Consider the following 12,774-nt stretch of genomic DNA (forward strand, 5'->3'; position numbering starts at 1 on the left):
CAAACCCCTTTTTTTAGTGCTTCATAGAGTATCGAATTTTCTCTAATGCATTATTAATTGCGCCCTTATTTGCCTCCACCTAGTGGAGAACTTGCACACTAAACTTTGCAAAAATTCGACTAAATTTATTTGTCCTCAAGTTTTATTATATTACTTTTATTTCGATAAACAATTTGTTTCAAAGACTAATAATCTCCGCAAACATTTCAAATGAGTCTATATTTGTTTTATTATCCGCAAATTTAACTTTAACCACAAATTTAACAATAAAGTTTGGCAACACCGCATTGATATCCTTTCTGTCACATGTTCGATTATCTTCGGCCAATTACGATTTCGATTTTCTTATTCATAACCTCCAAGGAAAATTTGACAATGTTAAATTTCTTGTCATCTCAAAAATTCAAACAACTCAGAAAAAACTAAATTGAAACAGACGAACAACAGCACCGTGTATTATGTTTATCACAGGAGTTTAGATTTAATTAAAATAGAAGTGATATTTTTGTCGGAGTTCGACCTTTGTATGTTCCCAATGTGGTGGTATATTTGAAGTGAAAGATTCAGTAATTGTCCTATCGATCATAAAAACTTTAACATTATTCAGTGTTTATCAGAAACAACAGGTATTTATGTGGTTTCAACAATAAGTGACGAAATCTTATGAAATAATTATTTGTAGGTTAGAATTCCAAGTGTAAAATCATAAATATATAACATAAAATAATGGAAGAATACACGCGAGAACCTTGTCCCTGGAGAATCGTAGATGACTGCGGAGGCGCTTTCACAATGGGGTTAATTGGAGGAGGAGTTTTCCAAAGCATAAAAGGATTCCGAAACGCCCCTTCAGGAATTAACCGAAGACTTGTAAGTTCTATACTAAAATGTCAATGCATGGTTACCTACTCTATAATTATGTATATATTAATGGAATCAAATCTGATGGCAATGCCTATTGATGTAGTCTTTCCAAATTCATGCATTGGGTAGTACCTACACGAAATAAAAATATTTAACATTTGACATTATTGTCATTTTGCTTACTTACTGTCTGCTTCCTTGTCTTAGTGTAATATACAATGCGAGACAGTTATCAGCTGGTAAGGTTGACATAGAGGGGCTATGGCACATGTCAACGGTGCTTCTCATGGTGGCATAATTTGTAAGCTGTCCCCCACAGGCGATAAATTCAGTTCTTTTTCTTCAATACATTTTCTTACATTAGTAAATGAAATCCACCTCTTATTGCCAACTAAAATGTAAATAGAGACAATAAATATGACAAAGGATTATTTGTAAAATTAAAACAATAATTCTTATTTATGCGTTTATAAACCCAACGGTACCCTCCATATTATAGTAGCACCTTTTTTATAGTAAATAGTATGCCCTATTTGTAAGGTTTATTTGTCTTTTAATCCCTTCACTTGTATTGTTGGTAATAGTCTTCAGAGAGGGAATACATGTGAAGCTGTCAACACATTTAAGGCATGACTTGGACTTCCAAAGACTGTTTCGCATTACTTGTTTGCTATAACATCTTTGTTACCAGCATGTATTTGATTTTTGTCTTTGTCAATTATTAGACTGATCTGTTTCACAGCTACTTCCAAGGCTATGAAACATTGCTCTAATTCTTACTTGGTAAGTCAATGTCATCAACATAAGCTAAGGAACTTCTTAACTGACAGAAAGCAAAGAGTAAAAATCTCTGATATCATCCGAAACTGTCAGTAATAACGTTGGTGTACCGCAGGGTAGTGTACTTGGACCATTGCTTTTTATATTATATGTAAATGATATAAATTTGTTTGTGAACTGTGAATTTATTAACCTTTTCGCTGATGATACCCTTTTGGCTTGTAACAATAGTTCTATTGAAAGGGCGGTTGACAAAATGAATCACGTTTTATGTTCAGTGTCTAAATACTTAAAACTTAATAAACTTAAATTAAACGTAAGTAAGACAAAAGCCATGATAGTTACATCTAAATTTAAGTACAGGAGTCTTAATACTAACAATATAATGTTAAACATTGATGGGGAACCAATTGAACTAGTGTCACAAATTAAATATCTTGGTTTTCAATTAGATAATACTCTATCATTCGACACGCATCTTGTACAATTGTATTTCTTTACAAGAATTTCTAAGAATTTGTCACTTTAGTCAAGGATATATAAATCGATAATCCAACCTCATTTTGATTTTTGTGCATCCATCTTATATCTTTTAAATCTTAACCAACTAGCCAAATTACAAAAATTACAGAATCGTGGAATGAGGATCACTTTACGTACAAGTAGATTAACACCTGTGACATTGATGTTGAATACTTTGCAGTGGTTTTCGGTATCGCAACGTCTGTTTTATTTGACCATGATATTGATTTTTAGAATTGTACATGGATTGGCACCTAAATATTTTCTTGATCTTGTTAGTTACAATTCAGATATTCACCCTTATTTTACGAGAAATTCTAATAATATTTACATCAGCAGAACCAATACTACAGGTGCTATGAACTCACTTCTCTACAAGGGTTTTGATAATTTCAATAAGTTGCCAACGGAACTCAAGTTGACCTCAATGAACATGTATAGGAAAAATTTGAAGAATTATGTTGCGAATCGTATTTAATGTCTCATGTGGCTTATAAATGTGTTTTTTAACTGCGTGTAGTTTAATGTAATATTTTGAGTAATGTAGTATTTTTAATGCTTGTATTGTAATGGAATATATTAAGTGTTTTTTTGTTTTATTTTTATTATTATGACTTGGATATTGTATCTTAATAACACTTTTCTATTGTCAAATAATTTAAATTGTATATACATATTATAAAATATCTCAATTTTAACTGTATATTAGGGTTACCTAATTTTGAATAAATTCTTCTTCTTCTTCTTGACATATACTTACAACATCGATACAAGATTTGTATTGACCTTATTGTACATATTATTGTCATCTCTAATTCACATGTACAGGACTGCCTTTTTAAATGCAATATTAAATAGGAGGCAGGCCTCCTTTATCTTAAGATTTCTGTCTCTATATCCTTGTATTATCTTCACACATAGTATTACTCCAGGGAAATAAGACAAAATTATACCATGTTCAGGACACTTGACCGGCCAGGTTGCAAATGGGTTTTTTGGGTCATAGATACCTAATACATTATAAATACAAAAATGCCTATCCTAAATCGGATGAGAATTTTAGTTATTGACAAATAAGTGTCAAAAATAGCAGTTTTTTCCTTTAAATCACTACAGGTATAAACAGCATAATTAAATATATTCTTTAGAGTATTCATCTTTTAGTAGATGGACAAAGGTTTGAAATGGCAGTTTTTGAATTTTGATCACATTATTTGTTGCTTTGTAAATTGCAAAATAAAGATAAAATTTTGAAAATCAAAAATTTATGTTGTTCTGAAGCTATTTCCTTGTGGCATTTTTATAATTACGTATTTTTTATGGGAAATAAGCCACAATTTTAATAAAAAATGAATTTATTAACGTTTCGAAGCCCAAATCGGGTTTCGTTGTCAAAACACAAAATACTATTAAAATAAAACAAACATGTTGTTGCTAAGTAAAAAAATTCTTCTAATAATTTATTTAATCTGACTCATTTATATTGGCAATTCAGACGTATATTATACATTTTAAAGTAGAAGACTTTAAAATGATATCGCCAATATTTATGAGTTGCGTTCCTGGGACGACTTTACTAAAAGATAGTTCATTCGATTACATGAAATCAATCCCAACTCAAGAATATCCGTCGCAAAAAAATCATAGCATGTGATCTGTCTTTAAAAAGACAACCAAATGCAACGATGACAGTAAAATTCTCGAGTTAGAGATTCCATAGTAAATCACGAGGGAAAACCAGGAAAAAACCTCGTGATACTATCCTGTAAACTCGTTTTTTCCTGGTTTTCCCTCGTGATTTACCATGGAATCTCTAACTCGAGAATTTTACTGTCATCGTTGCATTTGGTTGTCTTTTTAAAGACAGATCACATGCTATGATTTTTTTGCGACGGATATTCTTGAGTTGGGATTGATTTCATGTAATCGAATGAACTATCTTTTAGTAAAGTCGTCCCAGGAACGCAACTCATTAATATTGGCGATATCATTTTAAAGTCTTCTACTTTAAAATGTATAATATACGTCTGAATTGCCAATATAAATGAGTCAGATTAAATAAATTATTAGAAGAATTTTTTTACTTAGCAACAACATGTTTGTTTTATTTTAATAGTATTTTGTGTTTTGACAACGAAACCCGATTTGGGCTTCGAAACGTTAATAAATTCATTTTTTATTAAAATTGTGGCTTATTTCCCATAAAAAATACGTAATCAAAAATTTACTATAACTTTTTTAAAAATAAACTTAAATCTTTGATGCTGCATGAAAAATTGAGTCAAGCAGTCCTTATAATGCACAAAAAATTTGAAGACCATTCTTTAATTGGTTTATTATTATTTTCTGAGCAATATCAAAACTGCCATTTTAAAAATTTGCTCATCTACTAAAAGATTAATACTCTAAATAAGGTATTTAATTACTCCATTTTTTTCTGTAGCGATTTAAACAAAAAACTGCCATTTTTGACACTTATAACTAAATTTCTCATCCAAACTGTGACAGGCATTTTTGTATTTATAATATATAGATACAGTCGAACGTCGATTATCTGTCTCTCCATTAACCGTCACCTCTGTTAACCATCAGGGTACATACAGACGTTATATTGACCACATAACCAAAAATTTTATTGTAAAAAATAAAAAAAAAGTTAATTTGATTTGTGATGAGGACACAAACGACTATCCATTGCTGACAGATAAAGAAATAAGTAGTTGAAATGGCAATAAAGGTGGACCAAACAGATTCAGAAGCTGACACAGACTTGGAATTTGACTGTAGATATGTTGATGAACCTATTGTAACTGACAAAGATTTTGTAACAGTTTACAAACTGCTACAATTATAATTAATCACAAAATTCACTTAGGGCCGGTTGTTCGAATGCTAATCAACAATGATCATTATTAAATATTTAATTACTGTCACCAAAACTGTCAATGTCAACTTTGTTTGGGTTGCTGAAAACATAATTAATTACAATTATGAGATTTATTATTAATTATGTTAATAATTATTGTTATATTAATTGATTATAGTCTCAGAATTGTAATTAATTATGTTTTAACAATTGACATTGACAGTAATTAATTATTTGATAATGATCATTGTTGATTAGCGTTCGAACAACCGGCCCTAGAAATACCGTTAATAAATTCCCCTCTGAAACGCCCATGAACCAAGTGGACGAATTGGGTATAAGCTCTGTTTGCTGGCAGAAGCCGCGGTGCGAGGAGAAATTGGTCAGTTATTGGCCAGAACTCTCTCTGAGTGTGTATCATATTTATTCCTTCGTGGTGGACCTGAGTTAAATCTAACAGAAAATACATTAAACGGACTAGAAACATCAAAAGAACATCGACTACCGTAATACAAGAAGATTTAAATCAAGAGAAACAAAAGAACAGCAGTTAAATTTAACTCAGGTCCACCACGAAGGAATAAATATGATACACACTCAGAGAGAGTTCTGGCCAATAACTGACCAATTTCTCCTCGCACCGCGGCTTCTGCCAGCAAACAGCGCTTATACCCAATTCGTCCACTTGGTTCATGGGCGTTTCAGAGGGGAATTTATTAACGGTATTTTAAGTGAATTTTGTGATTAATTATAATTAATTGTAGCAGTTTGTAAACTGTTACATTATTTTCTGTTAAATTTAACTCAGGTCCACCACGAAGGAATAAATATGATACACACTCAGAGAGAGTTCTGGAAAATAACTGACCAATTTCTCCTCGCACTGCGGCTTCTGCCAGCAAACAGCGCTTATACCCAATTCGTCCACTTGGTTCATGGGCGTTTCAGAGGGGAATTTATTAACGGTATTTTAAGTAAATTTTGTGATTAATTATAATTAATTGTAGCAGTTTGTAAACTGTTACAATACATTCTCCCTTAACTCCAGAAAAAAAAAAAGAAAAAAAAGATTTAATATTTAACTGCTGTTCTTTTATGTTTCTCTTCATTTAAATCTTCTTGTATTACGGTAGTCGATGTTCTTTTGATGTTTCTAGTCCGTTTAATGTATTTTCTGTTAAATTTAACTCAGGTCCACCACGAAGGAATAAATATGATACACACTCAGAGAGAGTTCTGGCCAATAACTGACCAATTTCTCCTCGCACCGCGGCTTCTGCCAGCAAACAGCGCTTATACCCAATTCGTCCACTTGGTTCATGGGCGTTTCAGAGGGGAATTTATTAACGGTATTTTAAGTGAATTTTGTGATTAAGTATAATTAATTGTAGCAGTTTGTAAACTGTTACAATTTGTGTAAATAATCTAGAGAAGATGCATTGCACATGCAATAATTCATCGAGTGGTATTCTCAACAAGAAGAAGCCAATAAAGTAGATTGCATGATCTTATGCCGATTAAGAAATTCAGCCGTCGCAAAATGTGAAGCAACAGTAAAACAAACAAACATTTCAGAATATTTTAAATTGATTCGATTGTACGAACACAAATCCCTCTTATATTGATTGTCAAATAAAATATACAAATGGAATTTGAGAGTTGTACTATGAATTTTTATTTTTTTTTAATGTTCTGTTAACCGTCTTTTCGATTATTCGTTATACCCTTGGTCCAGTGCCCTGACTGATAATCGAGGTTCTACTGTATATAGTTCCCAAAAAACCATTTGCAACCTGGCTGGTCAAGTGTCCCGACAAAAACCTTTTTTCCTAAACTATATGCCTTATTTGATGACCTAATTGTTGTAGATTGGTAGTGTAACTGCGATTAAACAGAGATCTCCTATAATAGCTGGTAATTTTGCAGTATGGGGAGGAATGTTTTCAACCATAGACTGTGCCCTAATCCACATAAGAAAGAAGGAAGATCCTTGGAATTCCATCATCAGTGGAGCAGCAACAGGAGGTAAGGTTTGCATATTAAAAGTTGTATCAGAGAAGGTCATTATTTACTATGTATAAATATCAGCATGCCTTGAAGGCCTGGTTCTTAAAAGTTTAATTTTCCATTACAATTATTTCATTATAATGATATTTAATATTTACAGTCTTTCCATACATTTTTTACCCACTTCCTTCAATGATTTCTGTCAAATGCATTTTCTTTCCAATTCTCAATATTGCCTTTCTGTAAATCTTCATATACACTGTTCCACCATCTCTTTCTTGCTCTACCTTTACTTCTTTTTTGTATTGGTTTTCGTGATTCGTACCATTTTCAGCATTCTTTCCTTTCCCATTTTTTCAATATATCGTAAATATCATATTCTCTGTGCTTTGATTACCCTCGTTATTTTTGGTTTGTTATATAGTTCTTCAAGTTCTTTATTATTTCTTCTTCTCCATTGACAATCTATATTCACACCTCCATATATTGCTTTTTGTATTTTCCTGATATTTTCAGATTTTTTAAGCACCCATGTTTCGCATGCATATGTAGCTGTAGTGGAGTTTTCTATTCCTGCAGTATATTTCCTCCTACTTTTAATATTTCTGCTGGCACAACACTTTCTTCTGCACTTTTATTATTTTTTAGTTCTCTTAGTATTTTTATTACCTCCTTTTCTGTTGGTTCTTGTGTTTGGTGTTGTTCTGTATTGTGTTCATTGTTGTATTTCTGTTTGGCCTTTATCATTTAATAATTCGTTGAAATACTCTGCCCATCTGTTTAATTTTTCTGCCTTGTCTCATATGGTTTGTTTTAAACCAAGAGGAGTAAACTAAAAAGACAGATTCACACCCAAGAAAATCACTAGAAAAATCACCAAATACGTTTTTTTGGTTGATCATATTGACCTTCCACGGTAATCCATAAATATTATATTATACTAATACGTCTCTAAAGAGTTCTAAAAACAACTGTTTTTTATATAAATGCAGACTAAAAATCTAAACATTAAAGGAATAACGTAGAAAACACAAAAAATCGCTGATATAACTTAATTAACCTATGAAATGCCAATAATGACAAAATTTCATAAATGTCATTAGTGTCAAAATTTCATAACAGTGGAGTAAACTTGCCTGAGGTTGAACCAATTACAAACAAGCATTATGGCGTGGTAAATATGAATAACTCCTTCTGGTAAACACAAACCATAGTAACATACCATATTTATTTCTGCAAAACGTTATGCTTTTATTTTGTGTCACTTGTGTCTTTATACTCCTTGATAAAAAATTCTAAACGTAGTTGTCTTCTATTATTTCTAGTTGTTTTTCAAGTAATTTTCTCTTCTTTTGCCTGCATAATCATTTAGCTTCTTTTCTTTTGGGATTTATAATGGTCTTTACTTTTTTCTGTATTAGGTACCTCTAATATTTTCCATTTTTGTGTTGTTCCTCTGCAGTAGGATTCTCTTGTAGTGCTCATCAAATCAGTATTCTCTCTTTTATTCTTTTTCTTTCCCAATGGTAAGGTCTACCGCTTGTATTATGTAGCTGTTTTATTAGTTCTCATTCCCCCTCTAAATTTTCAGTTATAATTTTTCCCAATCTGTTGTTTATTTCTTCGTTTTTTATTACCTCTTTATCTTGGAGCTGTTTATTTTTCTTTAATCGTTAGGTCATTGCTGTTGTCTACATATCCTTACAAAAACAATTATCCTTACTCTCATTTCTTGTATGTATTATCCTTGTCTTATATACATTTTGTTTTATTCTTTATTTGAGAAATGATGTTTATTAGTTAGGAAAAATTTGTTAATTAGGTTGATTTTAGTTAGGATTATTATGAATTTATATGCTAGTCTTTGTGAAACATTTATTTGCTTCTTGGAAATTCTTCTTCTTCTTCTTCTAGTGGTGCTACAACCCTTTGTGAGTCTTGTGACCTGCTTAACAATGTTTTTCCTATCTGTCGGATACTTTCTTCTGGCACTGCCTGATGTTCATGGTTTTAAGATCCCCCTCTATGTTGTCTATCCATTTTTACGGTTCCTTCCTTTTATTATATTTCCTTGAGGCTTCCATCTCTGGCTTACTTTTACAGCTCGATTATCTGGCATTCTTTCTAGGTGACCAAGCCAGTTTAATCTTTGTGACCTTACAAATTTAACAATATCTGCGCTCTGCATTAGTTCATCCAGCTCGTGGTTCATTTTAATTCTCCACGAACTATCGCTGCATTGGGTTGGTCCAAATATCTTCCTTAGTATTTTGCGCTCAAATATTCTCAGTTGATTTTCATCAATGGTTGAGACGGTTCATATTTCACATCCATATGTGACCACTGGTCTAATTACTGTTTTGTAGATTTTAAGCTTAGACTCACGATTCATTAACTTACTTTTCATGAAGTTTTTCTATGCATAAAAGTACTTATTACCGCCAAGAATCCGTGCTTGTATTTCTTGAGTGGTGTTGTTGTTGTCATTTATTATTGACCCTTGGTAGGGAAAAGTGGAGGCATATTCTCATGTTTATTCAATTTGGTGCATTCCATATATTTTGTTTTGCTTTCATTATACAGGGTGTCCCGAAAAGATTGGTCATAAATTATACCACAGATTTTGGGGTCAAAAATAGGTTGATTGAACTTCACTTACCTATATACAATAGTGCACACAAAAAAAGTTACAGCCCTTTGAAGTTACAAAATGAAAATCGATTTTTTTTCATATATCGAAAACTCTCAGAGATTTTTTATTGAAAATGAACATGCGGCATTTTTACGGCAGCAACATCTTAAAAAAAAATTAAGTGAAATTTGTGCACCCCATAAAAAATTTATGGGGGTTTTGTTCCCTTAAACCCCCCAAACTTTTGTGTACGTTCCAATTAAATTATTATTGTGGTACCATTAGTTAAACACATTATTTTTAAAACTTTTTTGTCTCTTAGTACTTTTTCGATAAGCCAGTGTTTATCGAGATATTTTGAATATTTGTCGAATCCACCACATATTTGTGTATGGTTAAGTACGGTTCTAGAGACCTGTTAATAATCTGAAAATTTATTTATAATTTACATTTTTAGGTATATTTTGAAAAAGAAGCTACATCTCGATAAAAGGTTACTTATGAACAAAAGACTAAGAGGCAAAAGTTTTAAAAACACTGTGTTTAACTAATGGTACCACAATAATAGTTTAATTGGAACGTACACAAACATTTGGGGGGTTTAAAGGAACAAAACCCCCATAAAATTTTTACGTAAATATATTGAAAAAGAAGCCGCATCTCAATAAAAACTGGCTTATCAAAAAAATACTAAGAGGCAAAAAAGTTTTAAAAACGTTGTGTTTAACTAATGGTACCACAACAATGAATTAATTGGAACGTACACAAAAGTTTGGGGGGGGGGGGTTTAAGGGAACAAAATCCCCATAAATTTTTTATTGGGTGGACAAATTTCACTATAATTTTGTTTTAAGATGGTCCTACCATAGTAATGATACATGTCCATTTTCAGTAAAAAATCTCTAATAGTTTTCGATATATCGAAAAAAATCGATTTTCATTTTGTAACTTCAAAGGGCTGTAACTTTTTTTGTGAGCACATTTGTACTAAAGTAAGTTAGGTTCAATCGAACTATTTTTGACCCCAGAATGTGTGGTATAATTTATGACCAATCTTTTCGGGACACCCTGTATATAGACCAAACGTAGCAGCTTCCCGTTTCAGCTCTATAGCTTTTTTTGCTTCTTGGAAATATTAATAGTAAAATATTTTCCCCTGCAGTTCATAATATATAATTTTCGTACTAATAAACCATTTTTTAGAGATACAGTAGAATACTTTCGATTATCTGAAAGCAATATTTTATTTTTTAGGTATATTAGCAGCAAGAAATGGTCTTCCAGCCATGGCAGGTAGCGCCTTTATTGGGGGCGTGCTTTTAGCTTTAATAGAAGGTGTCGGTATACTATTTACCAGACTTTCTGCTGAACAGTTTCAGCCTCAACTCCCCCCTATGGAAGATCCCTCAGTTTTAGGAGAACAACAGTCGAACAACCCGGGTAGTTATTCTTTTCAATAGAACCATTTTTATTAGTCTGTTATATAGTTGTAAATTAATTAAACATTACAATAAAAATTATACAAAATTTTCTTTTGTTGAAATTTTTTCACCATAGTTGGATTCACCTCGGAAGGCCTCTCCATGTGCTCCATTCTTCTCTGTTTTGTGCTATTTGGTGCCAGTTTCTTCCCATTTTTGTTTTGATGTCGTCTAGCCATCGTTTTTGTGGTCTTCCTCTACTACGATTGTGCTCACGTGGTCTCCAATGCACAATGCTTCTCGTCCACCTGTCGTTGTTTTGCCTTGCCACGTGTCCTACCCAGTTCCATTTAATTTGCGCAATTCTTCCAATTATATTTTCCGAAATGCAGGCGGACAGAAATGCAGACAGAAATCCGAAATGCAGACAGAAAAATGCAGGCGGGTGTGGGGTAATACTGCACTTTGGTTGCATTGGTGGTGTATTGGCTAAACGTGCAGGCAGGGTATGGTGCTGATAGAAAAGGCATTCAGGCATCAAATATCCAAACAAAATCTTTTCAGGCCATAATAATGAAAAGACCTTCTCCAAACGCAATAAAAACTTATACTGAAATGATGGCATCTCCTGAGGTAAAATGTTCCGGAAGTAAAATGAGCCTCCATTCGGATCTCCGGGTGAGGACTATCTCAGGGGGAACACCATTGCAGGTTAGAAAAATCAGGATAGGGTCTTGGAATCTTGGTAGTCTTACAGGTAAGAGTCTGGAGTTAGTGGATGCGCTCAAACGAAGAAGAGTTCAAATTGCTTGTATTCTAGAAACTAGGTGGAATGGACAAAGGGCGAAAGAACTGGGTGATGGATATAAATTGTGGTATGTAGGGAGTAGTAACACTAGAAATGGAGTTGGTATAATTGCTGATAGTGAAATGAAAGATAACGTAGTAGAAGTTGTAAGAACGAGTGATATAGAATGATGTCAGTGAAATTTGTAATTGATAAAGAGGTATTGAATGTTGTGTGTGTGTGTATGCTCCTCAAACAGGTCTGGGTGAGAATGAAAGAAGAGTTTTCTACGACCAATTAGGAGACGCACTGAGTGATATTCCAGCAGAGGAGAAAGTTATAATAGGAGGTGATTTCAATGCACATGTGGGCCAAGCCAAGATAGGATATGAAACAATACATGGGGGATTAGGCTTTGGAACTAGAAATGAAGCTGGAGATGACATGCTAGAATTAGCAACAGCATTGGATATGGCGATTGTTAACACATTCTTTAAAAAGAGAGAAACTCAACTTATTACCTACAAAAGTGGACAACATCAATCCCAAATAGACTACTTCATGATAAGGAAAGAAGACATACGTGAATGCAAGGACTGCAAGGTAATAGTTAGTGAGACAGTAAGCCAACAACATAAGCTGCTTGTTCTGGACATCGAAGTAAAAAGCGAAACTAAACAAAAATATCGGAGAGGACCACAAAAAATCAAGTGGTGGCTGCTGAAAGATGAGAAAGAAGGTCTATTCAGGAGAAGAATAGTAGAAAAAATATGTTGGAACATGAAAGGAAGCCCTAATACAATTTGGAGAAAAATGGCCAGTAGTATTAGAGAGACTGCTATTGAAATACTTGGGAAAACGTCTGGAAAAAAGTTTGAGGATAAAGAGACTTGGT

General features: G+C 32.9%; 1 protein-coding gene across 1 annotated transcript; it reads left to right on the plus strand.

Moving 5' to 3' along the window:
• Positions 1-330: 330 nt before the first annotated feature.
• LOC114335335 (mitochondrial import inner membrane translocase subunit Tim17-B) lies at positions 331-11,202 on the plus strand. The gene is made up of 4 exons (XM_028285562.2): positions 331-626; positions 683-870; positions 6,901-7,057; positions 10,926-11,202. The coding sequence occupies exons 2-4, from the start codon at positions 727-729 to the stop codon at positions 11,129-11,131; spliced, it is 507 nt and encodes a 168-aa protein (XP_028141363.1). The 5' UTR covers positions 331-626; positions 683-726; the 3' UTR covers positions 11,132-11,202.
• The last annotated feature ends 1,572 nt before the right edge of the window (positions 11,203-12,774 follow it).

Source organism: Diabrotica virgifera, chromosome 1 (genome assembly GCF_917563875.1).
Source record: "Diabrotica virgifera virgifera chromosome 1, PGI_DIABVI_V3a".
Classification (NCBI taxonomy): Eukaryota; Metazoa; Arthropoda; class Insecta; order Coleoptera; family Chrysomelidae; genus Diabrotica; species Diabrotica virgifera.

Bases quoted from the DNA above. Each gene is read 5' to 3' on its own strand.
- LOC114335335 (XM_028285562.2), top strand. From the start codon at position 727: ATGGAAGAATACACGCGAGAACCTTGTCCCTGGAGAATCGTAGATGAC. The intron at 871-6,900 runs GTAAGTTCTATA...TAATTGTTGTAG, and splicing joins CAGGAATTAACCGAAGACTT to ATTGGTAGTGTAACTGCGAT. The intron at 7,058-10,925 runs GTAAGGTTTGCA...TTTATTTTTTAG, and splicing joins CAGTGGAGCAGCAACAGGAG to GTATATTAGCAGCAAGAAAT.